Source organism: Eucyclogobius newberryi, unplaced genomic scaffold, assembly GCF_026437365.1.
Source record: "Eucyclogobius newberryi isolate DKJ021-1_F unplaced genomic scaffold, fEucNew1.0.hap1 SCAF_285, whole genome shotgun sequence".
NCBI classification, from domain to species: Eukaryota; Metazoa; Chordata; class Actinopteri; order Gobiiformes; family Gobiidae; genus Eucyclogobius; species Eucyclogobius newberryi.
In genome coordinates, this window is record NW_027315929.1 from 55,610 (window position 1) to 72,429 (window position 16,820).

Sequence of the window (16,820 nt, forward strand, 5' to 3'; positions counted from 1 at the left end):
TGTGAGGGGCGTGAGTAAAGCTAGTGTGTGAGGGGCGTGGCTAAAGCTAGTGTGTGTGAGGGGCGTGGCTAAAGCTAGTGTATGTGAGGGGCGTGGCTAAAGCTAGTGTGTGTGACGGGCGTGGCTAAAGCTAGTGTGTGTGAGGGGCGTGGCTAAAGCTAGTGCGTGTGGGGGGCGTGGCTAAAGCTAGTGTGTGAGGGGCGTGGCTAAAGCTAGTGTGTGTGGGGGGTGTGGCTAAAGCTAGTGTGTGAGGGGCGTGGCTAAAGCTAGTGTGTGTGAGGGGTGTGGCTAAAGCGAGCGTTCACAGGAACAGTTTTGCCTCATTTCTTTGACTTCCCCGCATGTGAGGGGCGTGGCTAAAGCCTCTACGCCGCATTTGAACCTCTCTTTATGTCATGCTAATGCTAATGCTAAGGCTAATGTTTGATGCATTATGACCTGGAAATATCAGATTGTGGCTCTTGATAAAGCGAGTGCCATAGACAGGAAACAGCTGTTGCTAACATGCTTTGCTAGCTTTATGTTGCTAAGGCTCCACATAGTCGTTAGCATCAGTGGAAACACAGCGCTTTAGCACGAGATCAAGTCAGAGTTTGAACTGTTTAGTCACGTTTTTGTCCCTTTAAAGTTGCATTTAGGTGCTTTTTAATCACTTTTCGTTGCAGCTTTACTGTCACACTTGTTATTATTTTTTTTTACTGTCACTATTTTTTTTGCTTATCAAATCAAATCAATTTATTTTTTTATCATTTGTTTCATTCAATATTGCTTGCAGTAAAAAGTGAACAGTTTCAGACTCATTATTAATCACGATATAAAGTTAAAATAAACAATAATAATAGTCCTGCTCGTCGTGTCCGTACTGCGCATGCGCTCATCCTGTGACAGTGACAGATGAAGCAGCGATGAGTCTGTTTTTTAAGCCTTTTCTCTCCTAAATGTTCAAACACACAACGTTTGAATGATGAAAGTGACTCGATAACGCACAGATCTGACTCATAATAACCAGGGACTCATTTACAGTTGATATTTGTTTGTAAAAAGCCTTATAATCGTAGCCGTAGAACCCGGAAGTGCCTGGTTCTTTCGCGTCGCCGCCGCTGCAGCTCGAGCCTTGTGTTCCGCAGCTTTTTGGTGTTTTTCTTCCATGAAACTGTTGGAAAAGGCGTTCGGACTCTGGCCCTGGAACCTCACAGTTCTGGTTCTTCTGCTCGCAGCGGGTTTGATCCTTTGGGACGATCCGGAGCCGCAGAAATACACGAGGTCAGACTTTTCACCATTTCAAGCTCAACTTGAGTCTTTTGTGTCATTAAACTCCATGATTTAGTTTCAAACTCATGAGTTCTGGTTCTGTGGTTCTGGTTCCGTGGTTCTGGTTCCGTGGTTCTGGTTCTGTGGTTCCGTGGTTCTGGTTCCGTGGTTCTGGTTCCGTGGTTCTGGTTCTGTGGTTCCGTGGTTCTGGTTCCGTGGTTCTGTGGTTCCGTGGTTCTGGTTCTGTGGTTCCGTGGTTCTGGTTCTGTGGTTCTGTGGTTCTGGTTCCGCTCTTTTTGTTTGAATGTGAACTTAATAATCAAATGTTGCATGTTGTCACAATGACATTTTGTTCCTTTCGCTCCTTTATTGTGTGTTTCTTATGTTTCCTGTGTGTTTCTTGCGTGTGTTTCGTGTGTGTTTCGTGCGTGTTTCCTGCGTGTTTCGTGCGTGTTTCCTGCGTGTTTCGTTTGTGTTTCGTTTGTGTTTCGTTTGTGTTTCGTTTGTGTTTCGTTTGTGTTTCGTTTGTGTTTCGTTTGTGTTTCCTGCGTGTTTCCTCCGTGTGTTTTGTGCGTGTTTTGTGCGTGTTTTGTGCGTGTTTTGTGCGTGTTTTGTGTGTGTTTCTTGCGTGTGTTTCCTGTGTGTTTCCTGCGTGTTTCGTGCGTGTGTTTCCTGCGTGTTCCGTGCGTGTTCCGTGCGTGTTCCGTGCGTGTTCCGTGCGTGTTTCGTTTGTGTTTCCTGCATGTTTTCTGCGTGTTTCCTCCGTGTGTTTTGTGCGTGTTTTGTGCGTGTTTTGTGCGTGTTTTGTGCGTGTTTTGTGTGTGTTTCCTGCGTGTTTCGTGCGTGTGTTTCCTGCGTGTTCCGTGCGTGTTCCGTGCGTGTTCCGTGCGTGTTTCGTTTGTGTTTCCTGCATGTTTTCTGCGTGTTTCCTCCGTGTGTTTTGTGCGTGTTTTGTGCGTGTTTTGTGCGTGTTTTTTGCGTGTTTTGTGTGTGTTTCTTGCGTGTGTTGTGTGTGTTTCCTGCGTGTTTCGTGCGTGTGTTTCCTGCGTGTTCCGTGCGTGTTCCGTGCGTGTTTCGTGCGTGTGTTTCCTGCGTGTTTCGTGCGTGTTCCGTGCGTGTTTCCTGCGTGTTCCGTGCGTGTTCCGTGCGTGTTCCGTGCGTGTTTCGTTTGTGTTTCCTGCATGTTTTCTGCGTGTTTCCTACGTGTGTTTTGTGCGTGTTTTGTGCGTGTTTTGTGCGTGTTTCCTGCGTGTTTCGTGCGTGTGTTTCCTGCGTGTTTCGTGTGTTTCCTGCGTGTTTCCTGCGTGTTTCCTGCGTGTTTCCTGCGTGTTTTGTGCGTGTTCCCTGCGTGTTTCCTGCGTGTTTCCTGCGTGTTCCGTGCGTGTTTCTTGCGTGTGTTCCGTGCGTGTTTCCTGCGTGTTTCCTGCGTGTTTCCTGCGTGTTTCCTCCGTGTGTTTTGTGCGTGTTTTGTGCGTGTTTTGTGCGTCTTTTGTGCGTGTTTTGTGCGTGTTTTGTGTGTGTTTCTTGCGTGTGTTTCGTGTGTGTTTCCTGCGTGTTTCGTGCGTGTGTTTCCTGCGTGTTTCGTGCGTGTTCCGTGCGTGTTCCGTGCGTGTTTCGTTTGTGTTTCCTGCATGTTTTCTGCGTGTTTCCTACGTGTGTTTTGTGCGTGTTTTGTGCGTGTTTTGTGCGTGTTTTGTGCGTGTTTTGTGCGTGTTTCCTGCGTGTTTCGTGCGTGTGTTTCCTGCGTGTTTCCTGCGTGTTTCCTGCGTGTTTCCTGCGTGTTTCCTGCGTGTTTCCTGCGTGTTTTGTGCGTGTTCCCTGCGTGTTTCCTGCGTGTTTCCTGCGTGTTCCGTGCGTGTTTCTTGCGTGTGTTCCGTGCGTGTTTCCTGCGTGTTTCCTGCGTGTTTCCTGCGTGTTTCTTGCGTGTTTCCTTCGTGTTTCCTTCGTGTTTCCTGCGTGTTTTGCGCGTGTTTTGCGCGTGTTTTGCGCGTGTTTTGCGCGTGTTTCGTGCGTGTGGCGCCAGGTGGTACACAATATAGGGGCGCTATTTGACATGACCGTGTTTATGATACATATTTTAAATCCACATTTACAACTGAATTAATGAAGTAAACACACTTTATTTCCACTTCTGTTTATGATAATTTGATTTAGAGGCTGATTCCATTTGACATAAAATTACATTTTACACTTATAAAATATCAGATTGAAAAGAGCAAATCAAACTTATAGTCACTTATATAAGTATAATATATAACTATAACTGTCACTTATATATATATATATGTATGTATGTATGTATGTATGTATGTATGTATGTATGTATGTATGTATGTATGTATGTATAACTAACTGTCACTTATAGAGTATAAGTATAGTATATAACTATAACTGTCACTTATAGAGTATAAGTATAGTATATAACTATAACTGTCACTTATAGAGTATAAGTATAGTATATAACTACAGTACACAGTAACATTACAACATGAAGAGGAAATAAAAACACAAACAGTTGTTTATGTTTGATAAAACCGCTTCAGTGACATTAGTTTCTCTGAACTACATGTGGAACATGTTTATATTTCATCATAAACATTATTACTGTTGGAGACGTGTCATTTATAACATTCTTTTCATAGGTTTTATAATAACAAAAGCATATTTTTATCAATAGAAGTTAAGTTAATACTTAATGCTTAGCATTAGCCTTATGCAAGTAGTAAACTAAACAAAACACTCCTCTTGTGTTTGTTGTCATGGTAACAGAGTTTGACAGATCACATGTCTTTGATATGAAATCAGCCGATTTCACTTCAACACAAATAAAGTCAGTACAGTTGAGCAGCTCATTCTGAGTCGTTTAGGACGTACTTTAGTCACAGACTCTGCAGATGCAGTTTTAAGACCTAAACATGGAAAACACAGGGTGTGGCACTTCCTGTAGCGCGCACATGTCTGTGTCACATGTCTGTGTCACATGTCTGTGTCACATGTCTGTGTCACATGTCTGTGTCACATGTCTGTGTCACATGTCTGTGTCACATGTCTGTCTCACATGTCTGTGTCACATGTCTGTGTCACATGTCTGTGTCACATGTCTGTGTCACATGTCTGTGTCACATGTCTGTGTCACATGTCTGTCTCACATGTCTGTCTCACATGTCTGTCTCACATGTCTGTGTCACATGTCTGTGTCACATGTCTGTGTCACATGTCTGTGTCACATGTCTGTGTCACATGTCTGTGTCACATGTCTGTCTCACATGTCTGTGTCACATGTCTGTGTCACATGTCTGTGTCACATGTCTGTCTCACATGTCTGTCTCACATGTCTGTCTCACATGTCTGTCTCACATGTCTGTGTCACATGTCTGTCTCACATGTCTGTCTCACATGTCTGTGTCACATGTCTGTCTCACAGTGTAAAAAGTGTAGCTCCATGACGTAACTTCTACATTAAAAATCCCCATCGCTTTTCTATGAGGCTGTGGCTTTTCAAACCACTGCTCATGCTGTGGAGGCTTGTTCTGCTCATGCTGTGGAGGCTTGTTCTGCTCATGCTGTGGAGGCTTGTTCTGCTCATGCTGTGGAGGCTTGTTCTGCTCATGCTGTGGAGGCTTGTTGTGCTCATGCTGTGGAGGCTTGTTCTGCTCATGCTGTGGAGGCTTGTTCTGCTCATGCTGTGGAGGCTTGTTGTGCTCATGCTGTGGAGGCTTGTTCTGCTCATGCTGTGGAGGCTTGTTCTGCTCATGCTGTGGAGGCTTGTTGTGCTCATGCTGTGGAGGCTTGTTCTGCTCATGCTGTGGAGGCTTGTTCTGCTCATGCTGTGGAGGCTTGTTCTGCTCATGCTGTGGAGGCTTGTTCTGCTCATGCTGTGGAGGCTTGTTCTGCTCATGCTGTGGAGGCTTGTTGTGCTCATGCTGTGGAGGCTTGTTCTGCTCATGCTGTGGAGGCTTGTTCTGCTCATGCTGTGGAGGCTTGTTCTGCTCATGCTGTGGAGGCTTGTTCTGCTCATGCTGTGGAGGCTTGTTCTGCTCATGCTGTGGAGGCTTGTTGTGCTCATGCTGTGGAGGCTTGTTCTGCTCATGCTGAGGAGGCTTGTTGTGCTCATGCTGAGGAGGCTTGTTGTGCTCATGCTGAGGAGGCTTGTTCTGCTCATGCTGTGGAGGCTTGTTGTGCTCATGCTGTGGAGGCTTGTTCTGCTCATGCTGTGGAGGCTTGTTGTGCTCATGCTGTGGAGGCTTGTTGTGCTCATGCTGTGGAGGCTTGTTGTGCTCATGCTGTGGAGGCTTGTTGTGCTCATGCTGTGGAGGCTTGTTGTGCTCATGCTGTGGAGGCTTGTTGTGCTCATGCTGTGGAGGCTTGTTGTGCTCATGCTGAGGAGGCTTGTTCTGCTCATGCTGTGGAGGCTTGTTGTGCTCATGCTGAGGAGGCTTGTTGTGCTCATGCTGTGGCAGGATGGCGGCGGGGCTGGACCTTCTGGAGCAGGACTTCCGTAAACAGAGTCTCAGTTGTTTGGTTCTCGGCGCGTCGGGAGAAACGGGGCAGGTCCTGGTGAAGGAGCTGATGCAGAGGAACATCTTCAGCAGGATCACTCTGATCGGACGACGACAGCTCTCCTTCGACGACGAGGCCGGCAGCAAACTGGTAAGTTCATCCTGCAGGGGGCGCTACCGAGCACTGCACCTCTGACCCCCGTGACCCCCGTGAGAGTCGCAACACTTTTAATGTTCCACTGTCGAACTTGAATTTCTACTGAACACTGCGACTTTTAAACACATTTCAACCAAATAAAGGAGTAAATCTGCCACTTCTCCAGCAGGAGGTGCACCACACGCAACAGTATCCCCAACACTTCACAGTATCCCCAACACTTCACAGTATCCCCAACACGCCACAGTATCCCCAACACGCCACAGTATCTCCAACACGCCACAGTATCTCCAACACACGCCACAGTATCCCCAACACGCCACAGTATCCCCAACACTTCACAGTATCCCCAACACTTCACAGTATCCCCAACACGCCACAGTATCCCCAACACGCCACAGTATCTCCAACACGCCACAGTATCTCCAACACACGCCACAGTATCTCCAACACACGCCACAGTATCCCCAACACACGCCACAGTATCCCCAACACACGCCACAGTATCCCCAACACACGCCACAGTATCCCCAACACACGCCACAGTATCCCCAACACACGCCACAGTATCCCCAACACACGCCACAGTATCCCCAACACACGCCACAGTATCTCCAACACACGCCACAGTATCTCCAACACACGCCACAGTATCTCCAACACACGCCACAGTATCTCCAACACACGCCACAGTATCTCCAACACACGCCACAGTATCTCCAACACACGCCACAGTATCTCCAACACACGCCACAGTATCTCCAACACGCCACAGTATCTCCAACACGCCACAGTATCTCCAACACGCCACAGTATCTCCAACACGCCACAGTATCTCCAACACGCCACAGTATACACGCGCCACAGTATACACGCGCCACAGTATACACGCGCCACAGTATCCCCAACACGCGCCACAGTATCCCCAACACGCGCCACAGTATCCCCAACACGCGCCACGCGCCACAGTATCCCCAACACGCGCCACAGTATCCCCAACACGCGCCACAGTATCCCCAACACGCGCCACAGTATCCCCAACACGCGCCACAGTATCCCCAACACGCGCCACAGTATCCCCAACACGCGCCACAGTATCCCCAACACGCGCCACAGTACCACAGTATCCCCAACACGCGCCACAGTACCACAGTATCCCCAACACGCGCCACGGTATCCCCAACACGCGCCACGGTATCCCCAACACGCGCCACAGTATCCGCCACGGTATCCCCAACACGCGCCACAGTATCCGCCACGGTATCCCCAACACGCGCCACGGTATCCCCAACACGCGCCACAGTATCCGCCACGGTATCCCCAACACGCGCCACGGTATCACCAACACGCGCCACGGTATCCCCAACACGCGCCACGGTATCCCCAACACGCGCCACAGTATCCCCAACACGCGCCACAGTATCCCCAACACGCGCCACAGTATCCCCAACACGCGCCACAGTATCCCCAACACGCGCCACAGTACCACAGTATCCCCAACACGCGCCACAGTATCCCCAACACGCGCCACAGTATCCCCAACACGCGCCACAGTATCCCCAACACGCGCCACAGTATCCCCAACACGCGCCACAGTATCCCCAACACGCGCCACAGTATCCCCAACACGCGCCACAGTATCCCCAACACGCGCCACAGTATCCCCAACACGCGCCACAGTATCCCCAACACGCGCCACAGTATCCCCAACACGCGCCACAGTATCCCCAACACGCGCCACAGTATCCCCAACACGCGCCACAGTATCCCCAACACGCGCCACAGTATCCCCAACACGCGCCACAGTATCCCCAACACGCGCCACAGTATCCCCAACACGCGCCACAGTATCCCCAACACGCGCCACAGTATCCCCAACATGTGCCAAAGTATCCCCAACACGCGCCAAAGTACCACAGTATCCCCAACACACGCCACAGTAACCCCAACACGCGCCACAGTAACCCCAACACACGCCACAGTATCCCCAACACACGCCACAGTATCCCCAACACACGCCACAGTATCCCCAACACACGCCACAGTATCCCCAACACACGCCACAGTATCCCCAACACACGCCACAGTATCCCCAACACACGCCACAGTATCCCCAACACACGCCACAGTATCCCCAACACGCCACAGTATCCCCAACACGCCACAGTATCCCCAACACGCCACAGTATCCCCAACACGCCACAGTATCCCCAACACGCCACAGTATCCCCAACACGCCACAGTATCCCCAACACGCCACAGTATCCCCAACACGCGCCACAGTATCCCCAACACGCGCCACAGTATCCCCAACACGCCACAGTATCCCCAACACGCGCCACAGTATCCCCAACACGCGCCACAGTATCCCCAACACGCGCCAAAGTACCACAGTATCCCCAACACACGCCACAGTAACCCCAACACACGCCACAGTATCCCCAACACACGCCACAGTATCCCCAACACACGCCACAGTATCCCCAACACACGCCACAGTATCCCCAACACACGCCACAGTATCCCCAACACACGCCACAGTATCCCCAACACACGCCACAGTATCCCCAACACGCCACAGTATCCCCAACACGCCACAGTATCCCCAACACGCCACAGTATCCCCAACACGCCACAGTATCCCCAACACGCCACAGTATCCCCAACACGCGCCACAGTATCCCCAACACGCGCCACAGTATCCCCAACACGCGCCACAGTATCCCCAACACGCGCCACAGTATCCCCAACACGCGCCACAGTATCCCCAACACGCGCCACAGTATCCCCAACACGCGCCACAGTATCCCCAACACGCGCCACAGTATCCCCAACACGCGCCACAGTATCCCCAACACGCGCCACAGTATCCCCAACACGCGCCACAGTATCCCCAACACGCGCCACAGTATCCGCCACGGTATCCCCAACACGCGCCACGGTATCCGCCACGGTATCCCCAACACGCGCCACGGTATCCCCAACACGCGCCACAGTATCCGCCACGGTATCCCCAACACGCGCCACGGTATCACCAACACGCGCCACGGTATCCCCAACACGCGCCACGGTATCCCCAACACGCGCCACGGTATCCCCAACACGCGCCACGGTATCCCCAACACGCGCCACGGTATCCCCAACACGCGCCACGGTATCCCCAACACGCGCCACAGTATCCCCAACACGCGCCACAGTATCCCCAACACGCGCCACAGTATCCCCAACACGCGCCACAGTATCCCCAACACGCGCCACAGTATCCCCAACACGCGCCACAGTACCACAGTATCCCCAACACGCGCCACAGTATCCCCAACACGCGCCACAGTATCCCCAACACGCGCCACAGTATCCCCAACACGCGCCACAGTATCCCCAACACGCGCCACAGTATCCCCAACACGCGCCACAGTATCCCCAACACGCGCCACAGTATCCCCAACACGCGCCACAGTATCCCCAACACGCGCCACAGTATCCCCAACACGCGCCACAGTATCCCCAACACGCGCCACAGTATCCCCAACACGCGCCACAGTATCCCCAACACGCGCCACAGTATCCCCAACACGCGCCAAAGTACCACAGTATCCCCAACACACGCCACAGTAACCCCAACACGCGCCACAGTAACCCCAACACACGCCACAGTATCCCCAACACACGCCACAGTATCCCCAACACACGCCACAGTATCCCCAACACACGCCACAGTATCCCCAACACACGCCACAGTATCCCCAACACACGCCACAGTATCCCCAACACGCCACAGTATCCCCAACACGCCACAGTATCCCCAACACGCCACAGTATCCCCAACACGCCACAGTATCCCCAACACGCCACAGTATCCGCAACACGCCACAGTATCCCCAACACGCCACAGTATCCCCAACACGCCACAGTATCCCCAACACGCCACAGTATCCCCAACACGCCACAGTATCCCCAACACGCCACAGTATCCCCAACACGCCACAGTATCCCCAACACGCCACAGTATCCCCAACACGCCACAGTATCTATCCCCAACACGCGCCACAGTATCCCCAACACGCGCCACAGTATCCCCAACACGCGCCACTGTATCCCCAACACGCGCCACAGTATCCCCAACACGCCACAGTATCCCCAACACGCGCCACAGTATCCCCAACACGCGCCACAGTATCCCCAACACGCGCCACAGTATCCCCAACACGCGCCACAGTATCCCCAACACGCGCCACAGTATCCCCAACACGCGCCACAGTATCCCCAACACGCGCCACAGTATCCCCAACACGCGCCACAGTATCCCCAACACGCGCCACAGTATCCCCAACACGCGCCACAGTATCCCCAACACGCGCCACAGTATCCCCAACACGCGCCACAGTATCCCCAACACGCGCCACAGTATCCCCAACACGCGCCACAGTATCCCCAACACGCGCCACAGTATCTCCAACACGCGCCACAGTATCCCCAACACGCGACACAGTATCCCCAACACGCGACACAGTATCCCCAACACGCGACACAGTACCACAGTATCCCCAACACGCGACACAGTACCACAGTATCCCCAACACGCGCCACAGTATCCCCAACACGCGCCACAGTATCCCCAACACGCGCCACAGTATCCCCAACACGCGCCACAGTATCCCCAACACGCCACAGTATCCCCAACACGCCACAGTATCCCCAACACGCGCCAAAGTACCACAGTATCCCCAACACACGCCACAGTACCACAGTATCCCCAACACGCGCCACAGTATCCCCAACACGCGCCACAGTACCACAGTATCCCCAACACGCGCCACAGTATCCCCAACACGCTCCACAGTATCCCCAACACGCGCCACAGTATCCCCAACACGCGCCACAGTATCCCCAACACGCGCCACAGTATCCCCAACACGCGCCACAGTATCCCCAACACGCGCCACAGTATCCCCAACACGCGCCACAGTATCCCCAACACGCGCCACAGTAACCCCAACACGCGCCACAGTATCCCCAACACGCCACAGTATCCCCAACACGCCACAGTATCCCCAACACGCGCCAAAGTACCACAGTATCCCCAACACACGCCACAGTAACCCCAACACACGCCACAGTAACCCCAACACACGCCACAGTATCCCCAACACACGCCACAGTAACCCCAACACACGCCACAGTAACCCCAAAACACGCCACAGTATCCCCAACACGCCACAGTATCCCCAACACGCGCCACAGTATCCCCAACACGCGCCACAGTATCCCCAACACGCGCCACAGTATCCCCAACACGCGCCACAGTATCCCCAACACGCGCCACAGTATCCCCAACACGCGCCACAGTATCCCCAACACGCGCCACAGTATCCCCAACACGCGCCACAGTATCCCCAACACGCGCCACAGTATCCCCAACACGCGCCACAGTATCCCCAACACGCGCCACAGTATCCCCAACACGCGCCACAGTATCCCCAACACGCGCCACAGTATCCCCAACACGCGCCAAAGTATCCCCAACACGCGCCAAAGTATCCCCAACACGCGCCAAAGTACCACAGTATCCCCAACACACGCCACAGTATCCCCAACACACGCCACAGTATCCCCAACACGCGCCACAGTATCCCCAACACGCGCCACAGTATCCCCAACACGCGCCACAGTATCCCCAACACGCGCCACAGTATCCCCAACACGCGCCACAGTATCCGCCACGGTATCCCCAACACGCGCCACGGTATCCCCAACACGCGCCACATTATCCGCCACGGTATCCCCAACACGCGCCACGGTATCACCAACACGCGCCACGGTATCCCCAACACGCGCCACGGTATCCCCAACACGCGCCACAGTACCACAGTATCCCCAACACGCGCCACAGTATCCCCAACACGCGCCACAGTACCACAGTATCCCCAACACGCGCCACAGTATCCCCAACACGCTCCACAGTATCCCCAACACGCGCCACAGTATCCCCAACACGCGCCACAGTATCCCCAACACGCGCCACAGTATCCCCAACACGCGCCACAGTATCCCCAACACGCGCCACAGTATCCCCAACACGCGCCACAGTATCCCCAACACGCGCCACAGTATCCCCAACACGCGCCACAGTATCCCCAACACGCGCCACAGTATCCCCAACACGCGCCACAGTATCCCCAACACGCGCCACAGTATCCCCAACACGCGCCACAGTATCCCCAACACGCGCCACAGTATCCCCAACACGCGCCACAGTATCCCCAACACGCGCCACAGTATCCCCAACACGCGCCACAGTATCCCCAACACGCGCCACAGTATCCCCAACACGCGCCACAGTATCCCCAACACGCGCCACAGTATCCCCAACACGCGCCACAGTATCCCCAACACGCGCCACAGTATCCCCAACACGCGCCACAGTATCCCCAACACGCGCCACAGTATCCCCAACACGCGCCACAGTATCTCCAACACGCGCCACAGTATCCCCAACACGCGCCACAGTATCCCCAACACGCGACACAGTATCCCCAACACGCGACACAGTACCACAGTATCCCCAACACGCGACACAGTACCACAGTATCCCCAACACGCGCCACAGTATCCCCAACACGCGCCACAGTATCCCCAACACGCGCCACAGTATCCCCAACACGCGCCACAGTATCCCCAACACGCCACAGTATCCCCAACACGCCACAGTATCCCCAACACGCGCCAAAGTACCACAGTATCCCCAACACACGCCACAGTAACCCCAACACACGCCACAGTAACCCCAACACACGCCACAGTATCCCCAACACACGCCACAGTAACCCCAACACACGCCACAGTAACCCCAAAACACGCCACAGTATCCCCAACACGCCACAGTATCCCCAACACGCGCCACAGTATCCCCAACACGCGCCACAGTATCCCCAACACGCGCCACAGTATCCCCAACACGCGCCACAGTATCCCCAACACGCGCCACAGTATCCCCAACACGCGCCACAGTATCCCCAACACGCGCCACAGTATCCCCAACACGCGCCACAGTATCCCCAACACGCGCCACAGTATCCCCAACACGCGCCACAGTATCCCCAACACGCGCCACAGTATCCCCAACACGCGCCACAGTATCCCCAACACGCGCCACAGTATCCCCAACACGCGCCACAGTATCCCCAACACGCGCCACAGTATCCCCAACACGCGCCAAAGTATCCCCAACACGCGCCAAAGTACCACAGTATCCCCAACACACGCCACAGTATCCCCAACACGCGCCAAAGTACCACAGTATCCCCAACACACGCCACAGTATCCCCAACACACGCCACAGTATCCCCAACACACGCCACAGTATCCCCAACACACGCCACAGTATCCCCAACACGCGCCACAGTATCCCCAACACGCGCCACAGTATCCCCAACACGCGCCACAGTATCCCCAACACGCGCCACAGTATCCCCAACACGCGCCACAGTATCCGCCACGGTATCCCCAACACGCGCCACGGTATCCCCAACACGCGCCACATTATCCGCTACGGTATCCCCAACACGCGCCACGGTATCACCAACACGCGCCACGGTATCCCCAACACGCGCCACGGTATCCCCAACACGCGCCACAGTACCACAGTATCCCCAACACGCGCCACAGTATCCCCAACACGCGCCACAGTACCACAGTATCCCCAACACGCGCCACAGTATCCCCAACACGCTCCACAGTATCCCCAACACGCGCCACAGTATCCCCAACACGCGCCACAGTATCCCCAACACGCGCCACAGTATCCCCAACACGCGCCACAGTATCCCCAACACGCGCCACAGTATCCCCAACACGCGCCACAGTATCCCCAACACGCGCCACAGTATCCCCAACACGCGCCACAGTATCCCCAACACGCGCCACAGTATCCCCAACACGCGCCACAGTATCCCCAACACGCGCCACAGTATCCCCAACACGCGCCACAGTATCCCCAACACGCGCCACAGTATCCCCAACACGCGCCACAGTATCCCCAACACGCGCCACAGTATCCCCAACACGCGCCAAAGTACCACAGTATCCCCAACACGCGCCAAAGTACCACAGTATCCCCAACACACGCCACAGTAACCCCAACACGCGCCACAGTAACCCCAACACGCGCCACAGTATCCCCAACACACGCCACAGTATCCCCAACACACGCCACAGTATCCCCAACACACGCCACAGTATCCCCAACACACGCCACAGTATCCCCAACACACGCCACAGTATCCCCAACACACGCCACAGTATCCCCAACACACGCCACAGTATCCCCAACACGCCACAGTATCCCCAACACGCGACACAGTACCACAGTATCCCCAATACGCGCCACAGTATCCCCAACACGCGCCACAGTATCCCCAACACGCGCCACAGTATCCCCAACACGCGCCACAGTATCCCCAACACGCGCCACAGTATCCCCAACACGCGCCACAGTATCCCCAACACGCGCCACAGTATCCCCAACACGCGCCACAGTATCCCCAACACGCGCCACAGTATCCCCAACACGCGCCACAGTATCCCCAACACGCGCCACAGTATCCCCAACACGCGCCACAGTATCCCCAACACGCGCCAAAGTACCACAGTATCCCCAACACGCGCCAAAGTACCACAGTATCCCCAAAACGCCACAGTATCCCCAACACGCCACAGTATCCCCAACACGCGCCAAAGTACCACAGTATCCCCAACACACGCCACAGTAACCCCAACACACGCCACAGTAACCCCAACACACGCCACAGTAACCCCAACACACGCCACAGTAACCCCAACACACGCCACAGTATCCCCAACACGCGCCACAGTATCCCCAACACGCGCCACAGTATCCCCAACACGCGCCACAGTATCCCCAACACGCGCCACAGTATCCCCAACACGCGCCACAGTATCCCCAACACGCGCCACAGTATCCGCCACGGTATCCCCAACACGCGCCACGGTATCCCCAACACGCGCCACATTATCCGCCACGGTATCCCCAACACGCGCCACGGTATCACCAACACGCGCCACGGTATCCCCAACACGCGCCACGGTATCCCCAACACGCGCCACAGTACCACAGTATCCCCAACACGCGCCACAGTATCCCCAACACGCGCCACAGTACCACAGTATCCCCAACACGCGCCACAGTATCCCCAACACGCTCCACAGTATCCCCAACACGCGCCACAGTATCCCCAACACGCGCCACAGTATCCCCAACACGCGCCACAGTATCCCCAACACGCGCCACAGTATCCCCAACACGCGCCACAGTATCCCCAACACGCGCCACAGTATCCCCAACACGCGCCACAGTATCCCCAACACGCGCCACAGTATCCCCAACACGCGCCACAGTATCCCCAACACGCGACACAGTATCCCCAACACGCGACACAGTATCCCCAACACGCGACACAGTATCCCCAACACGCGACACAGTATCCCCAACACGCGACACAGTATCCCCAACACGCGACACAGTATCCCCAACACGCGACACAGTATCCCCAACACGCGACACAGTATCCCCAACACGCGACACAGTATCCCCAACACGCGACACAGTATCCCCAACACGCGACACAGTAACCCCAACACGCGACACAGTATCCCCAACACGCGACACAGTATCCAACACGCGACACAGTAACCCCAACACGCGACACAGTAACCCCAACACGCGACACAGTATCCCCAACACGCGACACAGTATCCCCAACACGCGACACAGTATCCCAACACGCGACACAGTATCCCCAACACGCGACACAGTAACCCCAACACGCGACACAGTATCCCCAACACGCGACACAGTATCCCCAACACGCGACACAGTATCCCAACACGCGACACAGTAACCCAACACGCGACACAGTAACCCCAACACGCGACACAGTAACCCCAACACGCGACACAGTATCCCAACACGCGACACAGTATCCCCACAACACGCGACACAGTATCCCCAACACGCGACACAGTATCCCCAACACGCGACACAGTATCCCCAACACGCGACACAGTATCCCCAACACGCGACACAGTATCCCCAACACGCGACACAGTATCCCCAACACGCGACACAGTATCCCCAACACGCGACACAGTATCCCCAACACGCGACACAGTATCCCCAACACGCGACACAGTATCCCCAACACGCGACACAGTATCCCAACACGCGACACAGTATCCCCAACACGCGACAGTATCCCTCCAACACGCGACACAGTATCCCCAACACGCGACACAGTATCCCCAACACGCGACACAGTATCCCCAACACGCGACACAGTATCCCCAACACGCGACACAGTATCCCCAACACGCGACACAGTATCCCCAACACGCGACACAGTATCCCCAACACGCGACACAGTATCCCAACACGCGACACAGTATCCCAACACGCGACACAGTATCCCAACACGCGACACAGTATCCCAACACGCGACACAGTATCCCAACACGCGACACAGTATCCCCAACACGCGACACAGTATCCCCAACACGCGACACAGTATCCCCAACACGCGACACAGTATCCCCAACACGCGACACAGTATCCCCAACACGCGACACAGTATCCCCAACACGCGACACAGTATCCCCAACACGCGACACAGTATCCCCAACACGCGACACAGTATCCCCAACACGCGACACAGTATCCCCAACACGCGACACAGTATCCCCAACACGCGACACAGTATCCCCAACACGCGACACAGTATCCCCAACACGCGACACAGTATCCCCAACACGCGACACAGTATCCCCAACACGCGACACAGTATCCCCAACACGCGACACAGTATCCCCAACACGCGACACAGTATCCCCAACACGCGACA

At 54.7% G+C, this 16,820-nt stretch overlaps 1 protein-coding gene across 2 annotated transcripts in view; it reads left to right on the top strand.

Annotated features, from left to right (window-relative positions):
• The first annotated feature begins 1,089 nt into the window (after window positions 1-1,089).
• htatip2 (HIV-1 Tat interactive protein 2) overlaps window positions 1,090-16,820 on the top strand; it is a 29,707-nt gene continuing 13,976 nt past the window's right edge. The window contains exons 1-2 of one of the 2 annotated variants that reach the window (XM_072459861.1): window positions 1,090-1,263; window positions 5,712-5,901. In XM_072459861.1, the coding sequence (XP_072315962.1) occupies window positions 1,148-1,263; window positions 5,712-5,901 (306 nt within the window). In that variant the 5' untranslated portion in view covers window positions 1,090-1,147. The remainder of the gene's footprint in view (window positions 1,264-5,711; window positions 5,902-16,820) is intronic. The other variant, XM_072459860.1, reaches the window with a different exon arrangement.